This window comes from Neocloeon triangulifer, unplaced genomic scaffold, assembly GCF_031216515.1.
Source record: "Neocloeon triangulifer isolate White Clay Creek 2 clone unplaced genomic scaffold, ASM3121651v1 ptg000014l, whole genome shotgun sequence".
NCBI lineage: Eukaryota > Metazoa > Arthropoda > Insecta > Ephemeroptera > Baetidae > Neocloeon > Neocloeon triangulifer.
Genome location: NW_026775556.1, coordinates 25,768,068 through 25,791,324, shown reverse-complemented (window position 1 = coordinate 25,791,324; position 23,257 = coordinate 25,768,068). Strand labels below are relative to the sequence as shown.

Sequence of the window (23,257 nt, the reverse complement as noted above, 5' to 3'; positions counted from 1 at the left end):
TCGATCGTTTGGGAAAAATTTTACCTGGTGCACTCTCCATGACGGCGGTCAATTTATTCAATATTATAGTTTATAATAATTGAAATATATTATTATGAAAAAAAAATATAGATGATGAATTTTAAATCCAAACTCAGCACAGTTATTTTGGACATCTTGCGGCCGGTTTGCTTATTACTAAAAACTTTTTCTCAACCCTTCTTTGTCTGTGCTGCCATCTGATCAGAATCCTGTTTAGCGGGAAATATATTTTTGAAAGCTGGAGTGCTGAGTTGGAAGGAAAGGAACAAAACAAAAACGCCGAAGGAACTTGCAGCTAAAATAGTAAGATCATTTGTGAAAATTACGGAAAATTAATCATATTCGTTATCAATCGTTACATGTTTTGAGAACGTGAAAAATTTAATTCATTCAAACGAAAAATTTGTTAACGATAAACATCCTTCCATTCAAGATTTTCGGAGGTTTGAACTTTTGAACGAAACAACTAAGAAAACAACATTTTCCAGGGGACGTCGAAGAGAGATGTTTCGCATCACCCTAACCCTAACATCCTTACTGCTGGCCGTGTTAGCAACAGCAATACCCAAGCAGGACGAGAAGGACGCCAAAAGAATAATTGAAAATGTGAACACTTTGAAGAAAAATAAAATTTAATCTTGGCAGCTTATTTGACGGAGAAACTTATTTTTTCCAGGATCTCAGTCACAAAGAGCATTACCCGAATGAAGAGGCGCATAATGTGGAGTACGACCACGAAGCTTTCTTAGGCCCTGACGAGGCCAAGTCCTTTGACCAACTTTCGCCCGAGGAGAGTCGAAAGAGATTGGGGTATAAATAATAACAACAATATTTTTTATTTCTTTTTATTGATAATTAAATCTTTCAGGGTAATATATGATAAAATTGATAAGGACCAGGACGGGTTTGTTACTCCTGAGGAACTGCGTGGTTGGATCACCTACACCCAAAAGCGGTACGTCATCGACGATGTGGAGAGACAGTGGAAGGCACACAATCCCGAGAACAAGGACGCCATTACTTGGCAGGAGTACAGAAAACTTGTGTACGGTTTCATGGATGGTAAAAAAAAATTATGTTAAATTAAATTGAGTTTGTGTAGATATTTAATTATTAATTTTTTTTATTTTAATATTAATTAATTTAATTTGTATTTAAATTATTAAGTAATATTTTTATTTTCATCCATCAGATACCGATCCAAGTGCTTTGGAAAAGCAGGCTGACGTCGAGCAGGACGACAACGGCTTTTCTTACAAGGAGATGCTGAAGAGAGACAGAAGGAGGTGGAGTGTGGCCGATCAAGACCAGGACGAAGCCCTGACCAAGGATGAGTTTACGGGATTCATTCACCCTGAGGAGGCAGGGCACATGAGAGAACTTATTGTTATCGAAACAATGGAAGATATTGACAAAGATAAAGATGGCAAAATCTCCATTGATGAATATATTGGTAAGGGAAATTAATTTGAAGGTGGATTAAATTAAATTAACACGCAGTAGAATATTTTTTAATACACGGTTTAAATTATTTTTTTGATTCATTCGACGTCAAGCCATAAAGATTTTTTTTTTATTTAAATGAAATGAAATTCTGTATATTTATGGAGTTTTTTTGTAACACTAAAATCACGTCTGCTTTTCTTTCTTTTTATTATTATTGCGAAAATAATATTTTTATTGCCACAATCTTAAAAAATATTGAAAATTAGAAGAAGAAAAATGACGAGTACCACCTGCAGAATTTCTAAATCTTCCATTTCATTAATGTCTACTTATTTTAACTTTTTTATTTTGCTTTTTATAATATATCACAATTCACAATAATTATATCTTTTAAAGGGGACATGTACCGAGGGAGTCCTGGTGAAGAGGAGCCAGAATGGGTGAAGAGCGAGAAAGACCAGTTCGTGAGGTTCAGAGACAAAGATGCTGATGGTTTCATGGATAAAGAAGAGGTTAAGGGTTGGATCATCCCTCCCGAGTTTGACCACGCTGAAGCCGAAGCAAGGCACTTGGTTTATGACGCAGACTCCGATAAGGATGGGAAGTTGACGAAAAGCGAGGTTCTCGACAAGTACGACCTGTTCGTCGGGTCGCAGGCTACTGACTTCGGAGAGGCCCTCACAAGACATGATGAGTTTTAGTCACCGTGTCAAAGTCCTACACCAAAGATCTGACTATAATGAGCACCTCTCTTTGTATTTTTTACTACAGAAAAGTTGATAATAAGGACCGACATTACTTTCTCAAAACAACGCCACAGGTGCCAAACTATGTAATTAATTAATAATGTCAATTATCAAGTTAACTGCAGCTTATTTGCATTTCTTACTGAATGTAGTGGAGTTGAAGGAAACTTCAAATTTTTATTACGTTAAGATTTAACAGATTTAATATAATATATAAACACTAATTATAATTAGTCGAACTTAATAATAATAAATTAAATAAGATTATACATGACTTTATTTTTTTTTCTCTCTCAATTATGATTTTGACGAATAAACAATAATAAAATAAATAAAAGCAAAAAAAAAAGCTAGGATTATAAAAATTAAATTGTTTCTCACAGCATAGAAGAACATTATTTAAAAAAATTATTTCCCCATAACTTTTGAATTCTGAAAAGACCGCGCGGGTAATTATATACAATAAAAACAACATGATAAAATTAAATGGATTACAATCCTTTATCTTAATAGTGTAATTTGCTATATTGCAAGGAACCAATTAAAATTAAATGTTTTCAATTATTATTTGGTGTTCATATTTACTTTCTTTTGCATCGCAAACTGCAAAACTGACGTCATATTTTTTTCTGCAAAATAGCTATGCTGTTGGCAACATTGAAGTAGCGTTTCTGATTTCGGCCATTTACATCCGGTCCGGTCTTCAATCTGCTGAAGTTGTTTCCAGCAGGTGAGGCATATTTTTTTGCCGAAATTCCCACAAATTAAACGTTCTGTCCGCGGAATCTGATTATAATCATCGTCTTTAATACCTGCGTTGTTGAAAAATTTCTGAAATAACTCTTTCAACCACGTTATTACCCATTATTTTCAATCTCGTTTAATCCACGTGTTCATCTTTCAATGTGACATGTGCACGTATTAGTGCATTATTTTCAATCGACTTTCTCATCTTCCAGGTTTCAAAGATGACCAACTCCAAGGGATACAGGCGGGGTACCCGCGACATGTTCTCGCGGCCCTTCAGAAAGCATGGTGTCATCCCCCTGTCTACATACATGAAAGTGTACAGAGTCGGAGACATTGTTGACATCAAGGTGGATACAAGCCATTTTACTCCTGCCATTATTAGGGTCGCACTTGCTGCTGTTTTTCTAACTAAGCATTGAACTTTCAGGGTCATGGTGCAGTCCAAAAGGGTATGCCCTACAAGGTTTATCACGGAAAGACTGGCCGTGTTTACAACGTCACTCAACACGCTCTTGGTGTCATTGTCAACAAGAGGGTGCGCGGTAGAATCATTCCCAAGAGGTAATTTAATTTTAAAATCTTAATAAATAATGGAAATAATGTTTGACGATAATTTTTAGGATTAATATCCGTATTGAGCACGTCAAGCATTCGAAATGCAGAGAAGATTTCTTGAGGCGCGTCAAGGAGAATGAACTCAAGCGCAAGGAGGCCAAGGAAAAGGGAGTCAAGTGTGACCTCAGGAGACAGGTTATATCTTTAAACCACCATTTCATAGAAAAAGTCATTTCCATCACAATTATAAAGCTTCGTTTAATTTTTGTTACAAGCTCTCATTGTGTGTACCCATTCCGAGCATGTAACAATTTAAATTTTCCCTGGTTGATGCTTGATCCTTGTTATTGTCATGATTTAATAATTTATAATTTTAAATGCTTATGTTCTTATTTTATTTTTGTTTTCAGCCTGCCCAGCCTAGGAAAGCACACATTGTCAGCGGCAAAGTGGAACCTGTGATGCTGGCACCCATCCCTTACGAGTTCATTGCTTAATTCTAATAAAGTATCTCCTTATTGTGTATATCTTGTGTTTTTGTTCTATTTGGAAATCTATCAATTGCTGCGATTAAAAAAGTACTTTAAATTAGTACTTTTACGTTTTTCTCTAAAAAAATACTGTCGAAGCAATGAAGAAAATTGTGATATTTGGGAAAATATTGAATGGTGGGTGAAATTAAAGGGTGAGATACTCACTTAAGATAAAATCATGGTGGAATAGCCAGAAAAAAAGTATTTTTTGAAAAGACTTTTGACGCACTGCAGAGTTGAAAATTTGCTCAAAATTTATTTCACCAACTAGTGCACCATGACTCCATCAGTGAATGCATACAGCGACCCTCCCATTTCATTCACCTTCAATATTTTTTCTGATATCCTATTTTATAAGTTGACAATTTAATTTTTTAATTGCCACTTGTGTAAGGTAATAACAAGTAATACTAATTATTGTGAACTTCTAAATCAAAGGTTTTTATAATTTGAATCCTGGGCTTATAATGTATAAAAAAATAAGATTTTTCAATTCAGACTAGGCACAAATAACAATGGGTTAAGTTCATTTTATTTTTATTGCTATTGCCAACAAAAAAAGCATCCATTTTATAAGATTTATTCAGTTAATTTGCGATTTATTAAAACTGTAGTATCCAGCTACTACAATGATAACAAGGAAAGAATTATAGTTCGTTAAGTATTTACACTTTACAGGGTGAGCTATCATTATTAAAGAATAAAAATTGAAAAAAAAAAACAAAACAATTTTCAAGAGTTGCCATAACACAATCACAGATGAGAAGTATTTACCTAAAAGTCTGTACACTATGAAGAGTACTCCCTTGACTGGTAGAAAAGAATGTACCCAGTCTCTGATGACTTTTGAATATCTGATGTGAGACCGTAGAAGTCTTCGATGGTGGATGCATCGATTTTCTGAAGGAATTTCATATTGAATTTGAAATTAAAAAATCCTGCGTAAACTTACATCAACCATGTCATCATCGAAGAGCAGCCAGAAGCTGTGACTCTTGACTATGCTGATGTAGTGGCCTCTGTTAGGGCCGCTGCCACAATGGATTACCACAGCTACTAGGTCATACGGCCTCTCTGGAGGGTTTGCCATGTCATCACTCTGCGTTTTTTCCCAAATAAATTTCAATTTATCATTAGGAAAAATTAAGTAGCTCACTGTATTATCGTAGAGTCTTAATTCAAAAGGAAAAACTACTCGGTGAGAAACTTTGATGTGCCTGTTGTACTGCTCAACATACTTAAATCTTTTTAGGTGCAAAGCTAGTATCATAGGAAACTTTTTGACTCGCATCCATTTCTGCAAAATTAATTTATTTATTTCGCTTCAAAATTTCATCGATTATAATTTCTCACCTGTGCTTCTTGATAACTGCGGCAGTTATCACATTTGAATTTGTTATCACTGCACAGAATCTCAGTGTTGGAAAAACATCTAAGACTGTGATTTATATTTGTATTCTGTTCTACGTCTACTTGAAGGTCAAAGAAATGCTCATCTTTACTGCTCACCTGCAAAATAATTTGTAATCGTGGCAATGGGCTAGTATTTTTATTCCTTACAGTTTCACAGTTCAAGCAGCGAGTTTCACTAGTCATAATACCTTGGAATATTTCATGTACCCAAGTTGGCTCAGGTTGGGAATTGGGCATTTCAGCAGGAACTAGGCTTTTCCCTTTACCCTGCTGAATATTTCTCTCGGCTGAACAAAAAAAAATAATAATAAATCTTGTTGTTTTCCTTGACTACAATGAAATGCTCTTACCAAGAATGATTTCACTTATGTGATTGATGAGGAAGTTCAAAAATTCATGTGCATCTTGCTGCATGTAGTTGTCAAACTCCTCTGAAGCATAATTTGCGATAAATACATATTTTTCGTTTTAAATTTTTACAAACCTTTTTCTTTCCGCAAACGAGCGATGAACTTTTTTGGCGCTATTGACCCAACCTTTTTCTTCTGTGTGGCTATGCTGTGAAAGAGGTCAGCCAGACAGGTCAGTAGAGTCTCCTTTGGGCGTTTATTGCGTGCCTTGTACTCAAGGACCTTGTCCCGAAAAGGCTTGCAAAAATACAATGCTTGGAGCACCGAATTGCAGTAACAAGTATTGCCAAACTGAAACGCACATTGCCAATATTAAAAGTCAAAAAGCGCTTCTTGCATAAATATGACGGGAAGAAAGTTTCAACAAAATTTGCAATTTTCCACTTACGTTGACAAGGCCAAAGTAATGTTCATTGGGCGGGAACTGATCTGAACCAATGTCCCTCTCCAACTGGGAGATGTTGGTGCCCTGAAATGAAAAATTCGTGAAGAATCATTTTTGACGTGCTGATATTTTTGTTCTGTGGGGAAAATAAGGTGCGAGTGTCCGCTGTCGAGCGGCCGGTTTCGCTAAAAATTTGCTCAACTCACCATCCTAGCAGCTGCTTTAGGATTGCATCAAGTCATTCATCGCACTCAAATTGCTTTTAAGCGCAATGAACGACCTAATCAACATTATTTTGCAGAGAATTCAAGCATCAATTAAAATCTTCTCAAAAATTTGGCAGCCATCTCGCAATTTGAACTCAGCTGATACGCCAGCGCCATCTTTGCCCTCTGCCCAAAACTAAATCAAACCAAACAACAAGAACAAGAAACAGCAGCAAAACATAAAATTATGTATGTGTATATTTATTTTCTCCGTGTTTTGATATTGTAAAGAAACTGGAACAAAATCAAAAAACGACATACTTACGCTCTGCTTGCGCTGAAGGTATTCATACTCTTTAAAAAAAAATTAAATATTCTAGATAAAAACCCCAAACCCCTAAAACACACCCTCCATTAGTTCCATTCCTCATCAAAAGCAGCCTTCGTCAGACCAGAAATCTTGGTGGTTGGTCCTTCTACAAACTATAGGTGGTAGGTGTCCCATTTTAATGTTAATGACAATTATTTATAATCCCACACGTCATACGACGTCCCACGCAAATACTTTTATCATCAACGCATGTTTGCTTAAAGGATTTGAGCCAAGTGTCTAATTTTTCAGATGTCGATCACCATACAAGAAATTTTGCTCGACGCTAAGCGACTTGCCTGCCGATTAAAAGAGCATGACTCGGCCGCGGATGAACTGCTATCACAATCCCAGAGTGTCTTCAGACAAATTGATGCAATGAAACAGGTTTATAATCTTAAAAAAATCCTCCGGAAATGACTAAAATTTTCTTTCCTAGTACCAAGAGGATCTGTGCGACTTGAGTGAAGTTGCTGGGACGAGGCCCCAGAGAGCTTTGGTTGCAAGCATTCAGCAGGAGAACAGGCAGCTGAGGGAGCTGCAACAGGAGAACAGAGAGTTACGAGCCTTGCTGGAGGAGCATCAGAACGCGTTGGAGTTGATCATGTCCAAATACAGACAACACGTTTCCCAGCTGATCAGAAATTCTCACGTTGACTTTGAAAAATTGACCAACAGTCAATTAACACAAGTACTTTTAGTTTTAATTTTTTTTTTTTAACTTATTATCTTTTGATTTTATTGCAGAAAACTGTCGATCAGGCTGACAAAATAAGTGAAATGGCCGCTGTGATGCAGCATGCGTTAAAACTGGATGAGAATGATGCCAATAGAGACGAAGAATTGGTTGCTAGGCTCATTACAGAGAACAAAGTAAGACTTTAGTTGGAAATTAACTAAATTTAGTCAATTAGTGCACAGCAACCTCAGCCGAAATCAATGCAAAAGTCGTAATCGAAAAGGGAAACTTTAAAAATTGGACTCAAAATTTAAGTCAACACTCCAAAAATAAATAAATTTTTTCAACAAAGAACAGACTCCTGCTTAGCAATTCTAACTTATTGTGCTTTTTTTTTTTAATAGAGTGCTCTTGATTTTATTCTTTTATTTGTACACGTTTCTACATTCTCTGTTTTCTTTTTATCCTCAAAATATTTTGAATTTCTTTACCTAATCTGCTTTTCCCTCCCTCTGGAAGCAGAATATTTGTGGCCACAGTTCTGAAGTCTGTGATTTGTTTGTGATATTTCCTTCCTTTTCTTTACTTCGGCACTGCGGATTTCCGCCGGCAGCTTGGTGCACTATTTAAAAAGCTGTCACTTTCGTAACAATTAAGATCCTTGTCATTTTTAGGGGTTGCAAATTTTATAAGCAGAGTATTAAAAATTCTTATGATCATACAACCATATCCTAACTTTCAGAACCTGAGAGAACTGGTCCAAATATCTACACAATATGGTTCCTTACCAGAAGTAGATGAGGATGGAAAGGATTCCTGACCAACAAACTGAGGAAACATCAGGTTTTGGGGTTATGATTTTTTATTTAATTTCCTGCAAAGCTGTTAAAAAAGATTTTGTTTTAATCTAAATTGCTACCTGTTTAATTTGTTAAAGAAAAACTTGTGACATAAAACTATTAATAAGCTAATAATGATAACATTATGTTAATAAACTCTCCTAATCAAAATTCAGATTTTTTCTTGGCCTTAGCGGTGGTTTTGATACATAAATTGTGCCAGATTACCTTTATTTATTTATTATTTATACAGGAAATAAATATTTAGCAAAAACAGCTTCATTTTTTAATTAATGATATTTTATGAAATAATTATAATAAACTCTATTAAAGTTTCGCGCGCGTTTTAGAAAATTGTTTGCTAGCAGAAGGTGCTGCTGTTCACATTTGGTTATCTATTAACATGTATGACTTAAATTATGATGAATAAAAAATATTAATAAACATCGGAAATTTGACTGGTTTTTCGTCTATAAATCGATCTTTTTATTTTTGAAACTTAATAAAACAGAACGAGGAATTTCTGGACAAATTGAGAAAACAATTAATAATATGCAGTTGTTTTTTATTATTAAAAAAAAATATGTTATTTTTTATGATGTTATTTATGAGTTTTATCAATTCAACTAAATATTTTTATTTTTATTATTTTATTATCAAATTAATATGATTTAAATGAAAGAATTATGAAGAGTGGTATGCGTTGTGTGGAACACTGTCTGTAGCTGTGTAATATCATGATTTTTTATTTCATCGGATCTCTTTATATTATGGTGTGATACAAATATTACACATAAATTCTGGTTTTTATAATAATTCTTTTGTTAAAGCCTTTTTTGCGGTATGTACAACTAAAAACTACGAAACATTCCACTTTTTTACTCTATGAAAAGTATGAAATATCGAATAAGAAATCTCAGTTTTCCCGCCAGCTTATATTTAAATATCTCACAGGTTGACGTAAACTTTTTTATCATGTATAATGACCAATGAGCGAAACGCATAGGTTGGTTTTACGTCAGCCTTGGAATGCGAAACAACACCGGAAACAAGAATTCTCCATCTTTGATTTCTTAGATCGAGCGGCAAAAGATACGTCGCAGTTTCTTCACAAGCAATCAAGGTAATTTTGGGTTAATTATCATTGACTTTGGTGTTTTCTCCGACATTGTTTAACATTCTCAGCAAATTTCACTAAGAAGCTTAAAAAAACTGAAGGATTCCCAGTAGTATTCGTGAAAACGGAGTGTTATTGCTACGCGGAAAGCCATGTGGTCCGAAAAATTTTACCGATGAGGTTTTGACTCTTTTATACTTCAAGAATAATGTAGCTAATTAATCTAAGAACGCAGATGAAATTTGCAATCATAATTTTGTGTAAGCGAGCACGAGACTTCCTTTGACGCTTCGGATTTAATTTTAATTTGTTGGCTGTTGATGAGATTTTTTGCCGGCATTGCCATGGCCGTCACGAAACAATTTGTACGTCACTTGGGCCTCATGTCAAGACAGAAATAATCACAAATCTTCCGCTTGTTCATGCCTTAATGTTTCACTTGAATATTTGAATCACGACTATTTTACATTCTGAAATTACAATCTCTCCTCAGATGGCTGCTGACAAATCTAAGGATGATGTTGAATTGGACGAGATGGAAGATGAAGAAGAAGCTGGAGAAGGGGTCGCTATCACCAAACGCGGTCTTCCAGGATCATTGACGGCATATCAGAATTTCCTGGAGATGATGCAGGTAAAATAACAAAATAAATTGAGAAATGCAATGTTAAAAAAATTATTCATCTACTCAGGCATTGTCACCATCGGTCAAACGCAGACTCAAAGCTCTGAAGAGGCTGCAGTTTGAATCAACCAAAGTGGAGGCTCAGTTCTACCAAGAGTATCATGAACTTGAAATGAAATATCAGTCTCTCTATCAGCCATTCAGGGATAAGGTTTTACAAATTAAGAGGTGGTTGTTTTCAGTGTTATTAACAAACTTTTTCCAGCGTAAGGAAATTGTGTCTGGTACTCATGAGCCCACCGATCAAGAGGCAGAGTGGCCCTCAGATGACGAAAAAGAAGACGAGCTCTGCTCTGACGCCAAGAGTAAGATGAAGATTGAGGATGTTGCTGCGGAAGGCAAGACTGCTACTGAGGATAAGAATAAGAAGAATGAAAGCGAGAAGGGAGTACCAGATTTCTGGCTCACCATCTTCAAGAATGTTGGCATCTTGGCCGAGATGATTCAGGAACATGATGAGCCTATCCTCAAGCACCTCAAGGACATTGTTGTTACTTTAACTGATAAGCCAATGGTAATTTTAACGATTTTATAAATGTCAAGAAAAATATATCTAAATATAAATTCAAACAGGGCTTCAAACTTGACTTCTATTTTACTCCAAATGAGTTCTTTAACAACTCGGTGCTGACTAAGTACTATGAAATGAAATGCGAGCCTGACGAGGCCGACGCATTCAGTTTTGAAGGTCCAGAGATAGTGAAGTGTTCAGTAAGACAATCTTTTTCATTATTGTTGCAAATCTAATGAAGAATAAATTTAGGGCTGCACAATAGACTGGAAAAAGGGCAAGAATGTCACAGTGAAGGTGGTCAAAAAGAAGCAGAAGCACCGTTCCAGAGGTTCTGTTCGCACTGTCACCAGAACTGTTCAGAACGATTCGTTCTTCAACTTCTTTGAGCCTCCAACTGGTAAGTTGCTATCATATAAAAATTAATTGGTTTTTAACCATTTTCAATTTGGAATTTCTAAGGTTTCGCAAAATAAAATTTTGATTTATGAAAATGTGTGGATACGGAAATTCTCAGTTGTCTTGTGCTCTTAGTTTGCCAAAAATAAAAAAAATAGATCCACTTGTCTTCAACGTTCTTCTAATTGGTTGAACAAAAAATTAGGTGCCATGACATAAATTAGTGAATCTTTTGCTAAACTAAGACGATGAGTTTGAGAATTAACACTAAATTTAATTTTTTGTTTCAGTTGAAGATGCAGAAAATGAAATGGATGAACACATACAGTCTCTTCTAACAGCTGACTTTGAAATAGGCCACTATATTCGTGAGAGAATTGTACCCAACGCGGTGCTCTTCTTCACAGGTACGTTGGATTTCAACTATTCCTGTTTTCAATTTAGAAATTCTTTTGACGGGTTATGATTAAAAATGTGTTTCTCTTCTTGATGTAGGTGAGGCTTTGGAAGATGAGGAATATGAAGAAGAAGAGGAGATGGAAGACGAGGATGAAGAAGAAGGCGAGAACGAGGGAGGTGGTGTGATCAACAAGTCCTCAATTCGTAACGCTGCTGCTGGAGCCAATCCGAACGAGTGCAAGCAGCAGTAAATCGCCTTCTTGTGCATTGATAGGACCATAATGTACCACAATATTTTCCTTGCTACAATCTCTCCTTTTTTGACAACATAATATAATTTATTTAATTGTCGGTCAGTGAAATAGAACACAACAGTTATTACTTTCGGGAATGCTCCTTTTAAATTGATAGGGTTATGCTATTTTTGTTTCTGGCCAGCCGGAATATTTTTCAAGTATCTGAACATCCTGTACAATCTCTGATAGCGTAAGCAGCTACAACACTCACTTTGGCCTAATTTTTTGAAGTCGATTGAATTTTATTTGGATCTTTCTACGTTACCTAGAGCGCGAGCGATTAAATTGCATACTTTATAATACCTTGTACTTTTTTATTTAATCACCTATCTACCAAATTGATTGTTTAATATGTTTACTTTTTTATCCTAGTCCAATTGATAACGTTGATTAAATATTATTAATATTTTTACATAATAATAGCAATTTAATGGATCAGTTTTTGCTAAAAAGTCAGAAAGCGTATGTAAAATAGCAGGTGATGCCGGTCATACAACGGTCAATCAATTATTTTGCCAATAAAATAATAAAAGACCTCATCACAATTAACGACCTTGCACCTTTTAATCGCGGCAGGAACGTCACGTTGGTCCAAGGCGCATGCCGTGGATCGGCGCATGCTGGCTGGGCGGCTCGACTGGCCTGCAAAATAGAGCGACAAGAGCGCCTCTGCTGGTGACGAGATATTGACAAACAAAGCACGTATGGAGTAACTCACTCGCGAGGAACACAAGAAAAACACGCGAGAATGGCTGAATTAACAGTTTGGGGTCTCGTGGTCATGATCACACTGTCCGAAGTGATCATCAACACATGCAATTTCATCCACGGGAACAGCCACGGTGAGTCTGGGCGGACCCTGGGCCAGCTGCAAAATTTGGCACATTTTGCACTACGTTCTGCTCTGCACTCGCAACTCGTCGGACGGAGATAGACACACACGACAAATCTCCCCTGCAATACTATCTATTTGTCTATTTTTAATTCGGTGTTAAATCATCATCGTTGCATATTGAACGACCACTTTGCATTGCCTCCTTCTGCGGCGGCCTCGAGAGAGAAGTGTAAATTTCGTGTTATCGGCCACATACGTTTTACGCCAGTTTATTTTCCTAGCTGGCAGGCAAAATCTTCAATCTCTTGAGGCGTGAAAGTTACACTATCTGATTCAGATATTTAAGTACATATTAAGATTTATGCGTTAGCAGCTAACTTGGTTGTCGGACCAGATTTTGACTTACAAAATATTATGCTGTGTTTCCTGCTGTTTTTAATCAAAATGATAGAAAAAAAATCAATTTAGTAATAAAACAATATTAGAAAAACAATCTGAGTGTCCGTTAGATCACATCATTATTAGATTTCTCAATAAAATCTATGTCAAATTTTGTTTTTTTGTGCCGCATCAATTTTGTATAAAGTTTTTTTTATTTTTGTGCTGTCAGTTTTATCAGACAAGAAATATGGCAAATGTTGTGAAACTAAAAGCTAGGCTCGCGCAACTCAAACACAAGTATCACATATAATTCATAATCCAAAACAACTTTCCTATGAGCCAAAATGACTACAAGACAAATTGAAACTTCTTATATTTTGTGAAATTTTTCTGCTTTCTTCTTCCAGGTTACATACCACAAAGTAACGACGCAAGGTATTTGCAGATAGACCCCCTGCACAATGGTGTTAGGTAAGCCTTATTTTGTCAAAAATTCACTGCGTGATTGATACAATTTTCTTAATTCCAGGATATCAAAATACGAAGAGGATGTTTTCGCATCGAGCTCTCTTCTTTCTCTGACACCGCGCATGCTGGACTTCAAGGATAGGTAAATGAACAATTAATTTTATACGGTCCAGATTTTATTTTAATTTTAATGTCTTTTATGAAGACCACTTGGAGTGCCTCACCAGGAAAAGGTGACAGTGTTGAATACTGACAGCAACAAGACCATCCACCTCACCTCAATATCGGGCACAACGCCTCATTTTCACTGTTCGTTCTTTGAAGACAAGGTATAGTTAAAAAAAACTCCCTTAACGCTGCTATTATTAATTCTTAATTTCAGGTGGTGCCGCCCCTGGGGAACACGAGTTTCAGCGTCGTGTTTCTTGGCAGAGAAGAGGGTCTGGCCGAGAGTATGCTCTTCATCCACACTTCGGAGGGCACAGTCAAGTTCCAGGTCAAAGGCAACAGTGTCAGCTCACCGTATCGGTTACGACCGCTGGTTGGCCTCCAGATGCCCATCAACGCCAGTTTCTCACCCCTCATCCACATGCACAACCCACATCCAAATCCCATTCAAGTAAATTTTTTTTCATTTAGTTGGAATTATTTAATTAAATTAATGTATCGGCAGATAATGGAGATATACAGCAGTGGAGGAGAGGTGAACCTGGAGTTGCCAACCGGTGAACTCGAGGCTGTCAAAGAGCTCTGGGAAATCCAGCCTTTCGAGACCAAGGCTGTGATCCGAGCAAAGTTCATGGCCAATGTGCAGCGTAATCACACCTGCTACCTGAGGATCAGAGTCAACGGCACCACCGAGCACCTTGTTGTGCCGTTTGAGGTGGAAGTCGGTTCTTCTGCAGGGCTTTACCCACCAGAGCCAGCCATCGACCTCGGAGTTTTAGGCTCCGAGTATGGCCCGAAGAGGTTTCCCATCTCGCTCCTCAACTCGAGCAAGAAAAGCGCTGTCATTCAGGTGATGTTTAAATTTTAAATTTACAACTTCCAACTCGTCAACAAATCGGTCACTATTCAGATGTGAGGAATAAAATTTACTAGAGAAAAATAAGCAGAAAGAGGATTGAAACAATTTATTTATATTTTTAATACAATACAAAATCGTCAAAATCTATTCAATATTATAAGAATTATTAGTAGCTGAATAGTAGTATAATAACTTGGGAAAAAAATCAAATTTAAATACACTATTTCTGCCATTTTCATTGTTTATTTAAATCCAAATAAAAAGGTAATATTTGTAGACAGAGTTATTTGAATGTAAAAAATTGAGGATTTATTTATTTGAGTTTTTACACAATGAGGAAATGCTTAATTTTTATTTTCTCAAACATGAATTTCTAAATAAAAGTAAATTTGCATTAGTTATCAACTACGTCTTCATTTAATACTTTTGTATTCTGTTGAGATATTGTATTAATCCAATCTATTTAAGAAAGGAAATACAAAAATTAAAAATTATGATTGGTACTGTTACAGAGTGTTTACACGGAACCAGCAACTGATGCTGTCAAAATTGAATTCGAGAGCTTGAAAGTCCCACCAGACTCAAAAGTGGCAACTAAAATTGCGAGCATCACATTTTACCGTGAGTTGCGTTATTTTATCATTATTTTTTTTAAAAAGCTTTTTATTAAATTGGAGCGCTTCGAGTGTGGATGTTGGAAGTGATGCCAACAGCCTTGAAACTTAGTTTTATGAGTGAACTAAATTCACATTCCCAGGATGTGGTCGGTGGGATTGTTGAATGTTTCTGTCAGGACTCATGGTCCACTTCCCCAGCTGGAAACCATTAGAATGCAATTTCCTTATAATCTTGGTTTGATAGGTCTTTTGTGTCTCATTTTAAGTAACAATTGGCAAAAAATAAACTTCAGAATATTTTTTTTCTGTCAAGCTAGTTAAATCCAAATTATGAACTGTATCATTTTAGTTCAAAGATTTTTTTTACTTAAACAACACAGCACCTGCTTAAAATTTTCATTCCATCGTCCAAAAACTTTTTAAAAGCTCCGTATGTGTACCTTGTTTTAATGATAATTTATCCTGAAAGAGAAAATTAATAATGATTTACTTTTAATTTTTTCAACAGCTGATATTGCGTACAAAGAAAAACACTTTTCTGGCACTATCGTGGTCAAGGGCAAGAACAAAATCGTCATCCCTTACCACGTGGTTGTGCTGCCTGGAGGTCTCAACTACAACGCTTCGTTCGCAAGCTTCTGCTTGGACGAGGTCATAGCATCACGGAACCTGACTGTCTGGAACACTTTCCACTACCCTGTGGTCATCAGCAATGTCACCCTTGCTGCAGACGCTAATAAATACTTTCAGGTAGTTCCAGAAAAATTACTGTACGCTCAGATTATATTTTATACAAATTTACAGATAAGCAATTTTACCGCACAAGCCATCAAGCCCGGCATGAACGTGACCCTCTTCCAGCTGATTCCGAGGTCAAAGTCTCCCATCCCAAAAGGTTTCAGACTCGAGTCTTCTTTGGAAATTGTGACAAACGTTTCGGTCATTTCTGTGCCGGTTCTGTGTTATGACGGGAAAATTGTGAAGGTAAATTGATTTTAATAATTCTTGCAATAAAACATGTAAAAACATCAACCAGATTTGGCTGCGGCAAAATGTTGAGAGCAATGTTATGTTTTCTAATACTTCACTACGTACTTTCAAACTGGCAATTAATTGAATTTATGATATATTAGATGATAGCTGAGAGAGACAGGGGCGAAGAAGAAGAGCCGACCCTCGATTTGGGCTTGATGGCAACCCGCAGTGAGCGAAGTGTTGAGTTTATTCTGCACAACCCGAACCCGGTTCCGATAGTCATAAAGGCCATCGGCGTAGAACCCGTGCGGGGTGGTGACCTGGAGACGACCCTCCTGCTGCTTGGTACGGGCAAAACAAGTCACAAAGACGTAATGGAACAGTGGTTCACGTCCCCTATGAATTTGTCCTCTGATGTAAGTCAAAAGTTTCTTATCATTGTTATCCACATTGTTTATTTATTTATTCAAATCATTTTGTTTGCATTCAATTACTAGAAAACAACTCGTTTGAAAAAAAAAGATTTTTTTTTATATTTTCTTCTTCGAAACATCGTTTTGGGAATCAGTCTTGAAATAGAAGTGGGAAAACCGAAAACGGCTGTGATGGTTAAATATTGAAATTCTCAGCCATTTTTGTTGCTATGATGGCACAATTTTGCAATGTGCAGCCTATTATACATCCTGGACTCAAACTTGAACAGGGAGTGGCTAGAAATTTCATGATTTGGTTTTATCATCCAAACCACAACATTATTGATTAAAACACATATCGCTTGGAAAAAAATTCTGTAACAAGGTTGCTTATTTTTTGTTAGCACTAAAACAAGTTGTCTGAGTTGAGCCAAATTCACTCTTATGAGCTCAAGCGCCTGACAAGCGCAATCTTGAGTGATTGCAAGCGGAATTGAGTGCAAAATTGCGCTTTTAAAAATCAAAATGCTCAAAGTTGTTTGAGAATTTCTTCCAATTGCGGAATAACAAATTTTCCTCAATTGTTTTTATTATTTAGTGAGTTAAAAAAAATTAGAAAATTAAAAAAAGAGTTTACAATAACCAATTGTCTGCTAAAATGCCACGTTGTAAACCCACGCACGCACGCTACCGATAAAAAAACAATAATTATGTTTCTGTTTTTACTGGCTTATTGTTTCATAGAATACAATAATGCTTTTTTTCTGTGGGCTGCAGCCATAATTCTTGAGGTTGAATTAAATTATGGTTGTTGCTAACATCTGAAACCCTCAATAGTGATATTCTTCTCCCGAAATAACCATGTTGATTATCTGTTTTTTTACAGAACGTGATCCAGTCAAAGGGATTTGCAGTCTTCAAGTGCCAAATACTCACAGGCTACGAGGAAGGCTACTTTTCGGGGGAACTGGTTGTCAAGACAAAATTCGAGACCATGCTGTTGCCTTTCAGACTCAAAGTCTCTAAGGGGCAGCTGCGCCTTGACCCATCTGAGATCCTCTTCGATGACGCTTTCCCAGTAATTGAACTAAATTATTTTCAAGCAAATATAATCAATTTTACAATTTCAGCAATATGAATTTTAAAAATTTATCTCATTTCCCCCTTAATTTTATAAAATAAATTTCACTTGAAGCTTTTTAATCGGTGCTATTTTTTTGTTAAATTTTTTAGGGGAGAAAATCAGTACAGCGACTTGTGCTCCACTCAGAATTTCAGCAACACATGCGGATTGTGTCTCTGGGCGGCCGCGATGAGCGACTTACCTTCATCAAAATTGCAGACGTCGGCGTCAAACCGTTTTCATCTTCAACAATAGGAGAGCTACTTTTCGATCCCCAGGTCACATGCCCTGGAGTTTGTTACCTAGGCATTGATTATGACACTCAAGGTTGAATAATTTATCCTCCTTCAAACAACTGCATACTGAATTTGGATGATTCCACAGCTGGCCAGAGATGGTTGGAGGGGTTGTCAATGCAGCCGAGCACGTGGCGGAGCGACCTGGAAATTTTGAACACCTTCTACTCGAGGTTCAGAGCCTCGGGGGCAATGCAGTGGGTCAACACAACTCTAAGACTGGACACCACCGAGGTCAGGGGTCACTTGGTTCCTCTGTCCACAAGACTGATCTGGCCATCACTCATCACCTGCGGAAAGCACATAGATTTCCCTCTGACACAAGTAAATTAAGCTATAATAAAACAATCTTATTACTTCCTTTCTTTGCTAAAATATCATGAATGCATAAATATGTTATTGCACTTAAACTCGGTGTTTTTCTAAACCTTGTGCTTTTGCTCAGAAGTGCGTTTGCATTAAAATAAAATAAATTAAATCACCACCACCAATAAAAGGCTAACAAGAAAAAGAATGATTTAATAACATTTTCATAAAAAAATTCTTATGCATTTTTTTTTTATTAGGTGGGCAATTCCTCGAAGATAACGTTGCACCTCTACAACCCGTCGGATAGCCCTTTAATCGTACAGTTGGTCATCGGAGACTTGTATGCACCCATAGATGAGATTCATCAATATTTACCTGAAGAGTACGTCTTTTCAAAAATTTTGAAATTCCCATTCATTTCATTTTCTTTTGCAGTTTGCAACCACCAAATGCGTGTGGTGAAGACAGGGGTGAATTCAAAGTCGTCAAGGATGAAGGAGAATTTGAAAATCTGCAGCACAGTTCACTGGACTGGATAAGCAACTCCGATGACGAAAACTCGTTCATAGGGACAAAACCACACCAGGACAGTGTCACCTTTGTTCTGGAGCCGGGGGCCGAGTACCCCGCAGTGGTTCAGTACACGCCCAGGGACACCCATGCGGCCAGTTCGCTGCTCTACGTGAAGAATAACTTGACCGTCGTGGAAATCTTCAGGCTCTCGGGTCAAGGAGCGGTGGCTCAGTTTAAATTCGGGAATCGCAAATCGGGTGTCTCGCCTCCCCTGCAGTTCGACATGCCAAAGAAAATTGAAAAGGAGTGCCGCAAGGGCGTGTGGAGTCAAAACATCATTCCGATGCTGAGCGTCAAACGCTCCTTCACCGCCAGAAACACTGGGGAGCTCCCGGTCTACGTGTCCAACTTCCACATCAACAATCTTCCCTGTGAGGGGTACGGATTCAAAGTGTCCCGGTGCCAGCCCTTTCTGCTGCCTGTGAATGGCAGCAGAAAAATTGAGCTCGCCTTCACCCCCGATTTCACCTTGGCCAGAGTTCAGCGAGTTTTGAAAATCAGCACGAGTGTGGGCGGAGTCGACGGAGGCGTCATGAATTACACGTTGGTGGCGACGGTTCCTGCCGACCTTCTGGGACCCTGTTCAAAGACTCTGCCGAGACCGCCGTGGGAGAAGAATATTTACATGTTCATCACGGCCTTCATGCTCATCCTTCTGGCGCTCATAATGGCAGGGGCGCTTGTTGAGGCAGAGAGGATTCACAAACTTGGTCTCACCAGCGTTTCGGCAGCACTCTCCAAGTAAGTTTCTCTTAAAAATTAATGAAAATACGCAATGAAAATCACCCTGATTGTGTAAATTTTGTGTCTGTCCCATGGATGGACAATGAAATTTCTGCAACTGGGACAAAATGATACATTAAAATTAAATAACGAAGAGTAAATAAACTATAGTTTAAATTGCTTTGTAAATGTTTTGTTTTTCAAATTGAAAACTTTGAATTTCAGAAACAGGGTAACCAGCAATGGAGTGATTCTACCGTCCCCGCAGTCGTCGTTGTCCTCATTGGCAATGTCAACGTCCTCCATTTCATCATCGTCTTCATCGAGTAGTTCGTCCTCTCCGACCTGTCAAACAACCAAAATCACAGCCGAACCAATAAAAACGAAGAACAAAGAGTTTGATCAGGAGATGGATACTGCACAGCCAAGACACCACGACGCCAAGGAGGTGACGAAAATGTCGCCGCAGCCGGCGCACGTGAAAGTGGTGCGACGGAAACTGAGTAAGAAGCAGAGCAACTCTGATGTGCCAGACAGCAGCCCTGAGAATCCGCCGTCGCCACCGCCGGCCAAGGAGATCAGACGGAAGGGCGCGTGGACGGACATGTTCGGTCGCGGGGCCAAAAGCAAGGAGCTCGAGGCGGAGACCAAGAAAATAGTACAAAAAGTCAAGAGAGCCAGAGCATGCGAGTCAGCAACCACTTCCACCACCTCTGGCGAGGGAAGTCCAACGCCGAGCCTCGAGGAGCACTACGAGAACAAAGAGCGACTGGCCATTCACAGGAAAAACCTGAACGCCGCCTCGCAAAAACTGGACTCGTACGAGCAGGACACTGAGGAGGACAACGAAGAGGGAAAAAGCGTCAAGTGAGTTGAAATACCTTATAATTATTCCCGAAACAAATCAATCATCAAAGTAATCCTAGTGTAGAAAATGAAGTTTGCCACTTTGTGTTAACTTAAACTTTGTTTAATTTCACACTGTGCAAAATGGCTTTTCAAAATTAAAAAATATTTCTCAGGGGCAAGACTAAGCAGACAAAATCAAGTTTGGAGCAACCATTGGAACCTTTGGTGAACAAGAAGAAACTGCCGTTGTTGCTACCCGAGCAGCCCAAGAAGAAGAAGGAAAAGGCGCCGAGAGGAGGCACGCCGATGCTCTTCCAGCCACAACCGCTGACCAAAAGCAAGAAAATGACGCCGGTCAACTACAAAGGTAAGTTAAAATAATTTCTCTTAGCTGCTTTTTGTCATTTAAAATTTGCATCATTAGTATCAAAGGATTGACCAAAGAATACATTTTAATTTAATTCAAAATAAAAATTTTAAATGCGCGGAATGAACCATAAATTTTCAATTAATTTGATTTTTAGGTGTTCGTAGCTTGAAAAAAGTGTGCCAAATTGCATGTTTTTCATGAAACCAATTCAATGTAAATTACAAGTTTATGATTATTATTTTTTTTCTTCTCAAGTTTAATGTTCTAAAACATATTTTCCTCTCTTAAATATCCAATTTTTTACTTGTTTTATTTGATTTTAATGTGTTTTAATTTTAAATCTATTGCAGAAATTATTAGTACAGAAATAATCGTCATTGCCGAAGCTGATGGTAGTTAGATCTGTTGATTTATCTGTGATCCCCGTTGACTAATTTTTCATTCCCAATGCGTAGTTGCAGAGACGGCCGAGAAGATGCGACCTCAGACTCCACCGCCACCACCTCGTCCGGCCTCTTCTCCCGTCGAAACACCTGCTTGTCCGTCTCCACTGTACTCGACCGTGCTTTCGCCATTGGCCGACAGTTCACTCATCGATGCAAGCATGAAAAAGGAAATTCCGGGGCCCATTGGTTCTAAATGCTCAGCCAAATATCAACCGAACGGTCTTAACAATCACTGGAGTGGCACTGGCGAAATGAGGTAATTGCATTTTTTTTTTAAACTTTATTTAGAAAAAAATGCAATGTGTGAAATAATGTTTTTTTTTTCACATAAAACAGAAATCATTCAGAAATTAAATCTATTGTTATTCTTGCACGATTTTTTATTTTGTACATAAAAATATAATAAATTTCAAATTTTCAGCAATACTCGCTTGGTCATGCATGACATTTTCGAGCCAACATCGTTCCGCCAGCAGGACAATTTGGCATGGAGCTCGATGGAATCGCAGGACTCTTGGACTTCACTTCTGGCCGATCGGAGGCGCCGCGTCGAGCAGCACGAGAGCAGGTTCGCCTTCTCAAACGGGCCCAGCGAGGGCTCTTGGAACAACTGGAGCTTCGACCCACCATCACTCAACACGGTCACCTCACCCAACTCGTACAGCCAGCCTAGATCCGAGACCGAAAGCAAGAGCCTGTGGGCCTACAGCGGAAACGCCACCAGCGCATGGAACAACACTCCGGCTCAGCCGCCTCCGACACCGCCAGTCGAGGTAAATAAATCAAATTTATCAATTAACTTTTAAAATAATTTTTACTTAAAACTCATTTCATTTCTAGTTTAACCTGTTCGAGTCTCCAACCAACCTGTGGAGCATCCCGACCCAGCAACAGCCACAGTCACCGCCGCAGCCGCAACAACCGCAGACGCAGTCTTGGTTTGGAAGCGCCAACCACAATAATCAGGGCTAGAGGCGCCGCCAACGTTTTCTTTCTTTCCTCCCTCTTGTAATGCGTTTTCATAATCACAGGCTCAAATGATTGCTAGTCACAAGTGAGCTCTACCTTGGGGTCTTTTTTAAACAATCGACCGCAGGAAGAATTTTAGTCGTTAACTTCTAATTACCGCTCTGGCGTCCGGAGCGAGCTTTTGATCTGATTGTGTAGTCTCTCCTGACTAAAACAAAGCTTGTTGGCGTGTGTAAAAATTATCGAAAAAAAAAGCGATTGCTGGGAACCCGGGATATTTCAATATCGCTGCATCCGAGGGTGCTCGCTGGACCTGAAGTCAAACTTGCGGCTCGACATCTTAATTATTCATTATTTTCAGTCTATTTTTTTCCGTCAAAAATGTGTAATTACGAGAGAAAAATTGTAAGATTTGTACGTCGTTCCTTGAATCCATTCAGACTTTAGGTGTTAAGATGAAAATGACAAAATTGTTACTTTTTTAACAAGCGACTGATTTACTATTTTTTCATGAGTTAAGTAAATACTCTTTTTTTTCTTCTAATTATTGTCGCTGAAAGAAGCGCCCATGAGCTCGGTTGGGTTTTCGTCCAGCCCTCCCTTGTCCTCCCTAAATCATCCTTGATTGAGACTCCATGCACCATCCTATCTGGAAGTACAGAATAAAATCACTAGTGTCGTAGGCAGACCTCTCTCTTTTGCCCAATTGTTGTTTAGCACACTCTCCTCTCTCATTGGACGTTCGGCTGCACATCCATCAGTCGTATACCATCTTTTTATTCTCCATCGCGCAAAGAGAAGCGTCGATTCGATTTAAAAAAAAAAAGAAAATATAGTCATGTGTATAATAATTATTATTTGAATTTGTAAACCTGAAACAGGTCTCGCCTTTGATTTTACTGATTTTCTCTCATGCTGACCACCCCCGCTTGGTGGTGTTGTTGATTATTTTTTATTTTCAAACAAATGTCAAATGAATGTCGCCAAAGACAAATTTGTTTCCTATTTAATTTAATTTTTAGCCCGCTCAAAGTTGATTGTGTTTTGATGGATGTGTGAAAGCTGGGAGGGAAAATTGAATAAAATTTTACACCCAGAATGCAAACAGAACGCTCTCGACTTT

General features: G+C 38.0%; 6 protein-coding genes across 12 annotated transcripts; 5 read left to right on the top strand and 1 right to left on the bottom strand.

The window, feature by feature from the left end:
• Positions 1 to 211: 211 nt before the first annotated feature.
• LOC132201912 (calumenin) lies at positions 212 to 2,473 on the top strand. 2 transcript variants are annotated; one of them, XM_059628470.1, is made up of 6 exons: positions 212 to 324; positions 510 to 627; positions 698 to 831; positions 890 to 1,083; positions 1,214 to 1,474; positions 1,864 to 2,472. In XM_059628470.1, exons 2-6 carry the CDS (start codon positions 526 to 528, stop codon positions 2,166 to 2,168), a joined length of 996 nt encoding a protein of 331 aa, XP_059484453.1. In that variant the 5' UTR covers positions 212 to 324; positions 510 to 525; the 3' UTR covers positions 2,169 to 2,472. The 2 variants fall into 2 exon arrangements, with proteins under 2 accessions (XP_059484453.1, XP_059484454.1); XM_059628471.1 differs by lacking the exon at positions 212 to 324 and having other exon boundaries at positions 491 to 627; positions 1,864 to 2,473.
• Positions 2,474 to 2,825: 352 nt separating this feature from the next.
• Positions 2,826 to 4,043, top strand: LOC132200286 (large ribosomal subunit protein eL21). The gene is made up of 5 exons (XM_059625642.1): positions 2,826 to 2,943; positions 3,173 to 3,310; positions 3,391 to 3,524; positions 3,584 to 3,713; positions 3,929 to 4,043. Exons 2-5 carry the CDS (start codon positions 3,182 to 3,184, stop codon positions 4,013 to 4,015), a joined length of 480 nt encoding a protein of 159 aa, XP_059481625.1. The 5' UTR covers positions 2,826 to 2,943; positions 3,173 to 3,181; the 3' UTR covers positions 4,016 to 4,043.
• Positions 4,044 to 4,758: 715 nt separating this feature from the next.
• Positions 4,759 to 6,791, bottom strand: LOC132201172 (ubiquitin carboxyl-terminal hydrolase 46). 2 transcript variants are annotated; one of them, XM_059627120.1, is made up of 9 exons: positions 6,466 to 6,654; positions 6,263 to 6,343; positions 5,949 to 6,165; positions 5,815 to 5,895; positions 5,612 to 5,751; positions 5,405 to 5,560; positions 5,208 to 5,348; positions 5,004 to 5,150; positions 4,759 to 4,951 (listed from the first exon to the last, which is right to left on the bottom strand). In XM_059627120.1, exons 1-9 carry the CDS (start codon positions 6,466 to 6,468, stop codon positions 4,841 to 4,843), a joined length of 1,077 nt encoding a protein of 358 aa, XP_059483103.1. In that variant the 5' UTR covers positions 6,469 to 6,654; the 3' UTR covers positions 4,759 to 4,840. The 2 variants fall into 2 exon arrangements, with proteins under 2 accessions (XP_059483103.1, XP_059483102.1); XM_059627119.1 differs by having other exon boundaries at positions 5,004 to 5,348; positions 6,466 to 6,791.
• LOC132201173 (FGFR1 oncogene partner 2 homolog) lies at positions 6,583 to 8,796 on the top strand. Of its 4 annotated transcripts, none has more exons than XM_059627121.1 (6): positions 6,648 to 6,808; positions 6,884 to 6,957; positions 7,088 to 7,222; positions 7,275 to 7,526; positions 7,583 to 7,708; positions 8,257 to 8,795. In XM_059627121.1, the coding sequence occupies exons 3-6, from the start codon at positions 7,088 to 7,090 to the stop codon at positions 8,332 to 8,334; spliced, it is 591 nt and encodes a 196-aa protein (XP_059483104.1). In that variant the 5' UTR covers positions 6,648 to 6,808; positions 6,884 to 6,957; the 3' UTR covers positions 8,335 to 8,795. The 4 variants fall into 4 exon arrangements, with proteins under 4 accessions (XP_059483107.1, XP_059483105.1, XP_059483104.1 ...); XM_059627123.1 differs by having other exon boundaries at positions 6,676 to 6,714; positions 8,257 to 8,796; XM_059627124.1 differs by lacking the exon at positions 6,884 to 6,957 and having other exon boundaries at positions 6,583 to 6,714; positions 8,257 to 8,796.
• Positions 8,797 to 9,334: 538 nt separating this feature from the next.
• On the top strand, positions 9,335 to 12,062 carry LOC132199341 (nucleosome assembly protein 1-like 1-A). Its single transcript, XM_059623982.1, has 8 exons — positions 9,335 to 9,476; positions 9,964 to 10,104; positions 10,163 to 10,306; positions 10,361 to 10,669; positions 10,729 to 10,866; positions 10,919 to 11,066; positions 11,356 to 11,472; positions 11,561 to 12,062. The coding sequence occupies exons 2-8, from the start codon at positions 9,964 to 9,966 to the stop codon at positions 11,713 to 11,715; spliced, it is 1,152 nt and encodes a 383-aa protein (XP_059479965.1). The 5' UTR covers positions 9,335 to 9,476; the 3' UTR covers positions 11,716 to 12,062.
• A 357-nt stretch (positions 12,063 to 12,419) lies between these two features.
• LOC132199340 (transmembrane protein 131) lies at positions 12,420 to 23,244 on the top strand. Of its 2 annotated transcripts, XM_059623980.1 has the most exons (21): positions 12,420 to 12,602; positions 13,384 to 13,447; positions 13,506 to 13,586; positions 13,650 to 13,773; positions 13,827 to 14,063; positions 14,118 to 14,462; positions 14,984 to 15,092; positions 15,597 to 15,838; positions 15,893 to 16,072; positions 16,222 to 16,479; positions 17,363 to 17,554; positions 17,710 to 17,926; positions 17,984 to 18,219; positions 18,462 to 18,586; positions 18,640 to 19,518; positions 19,726 to 20,367; positions 20,523 to 20,716; positions 21,070 to 21,111; positions 21,175 to 21,421; positions 21,587 to 21,938; positions 22,006 to 23,244. In XM_059623980.1, the coding sequence occupies exons 1-21, from the start codon at positions 12,509 to 12,511 to the stop codon at positions 22,135 to 22,137; spliced, it is 4,992 nt and encodes a 1,663-aa protein (XP_059479963.1). In that variant the 5' UTR covers positions 12,420 to 12,508; the 3' UTR covers positions 22,138 to 23,244. The 2 variants fall into 2 exon arrangements, with proteins under 2 accessions (XP_059479963.1, XP_059479964.1); XM_059623981.1 differs by lacking the exon at positions 21,070 to 21,111.
• The last annotated feature ends 13 nt before the right edge of the window (positions 23,245 to 23,257 follow it).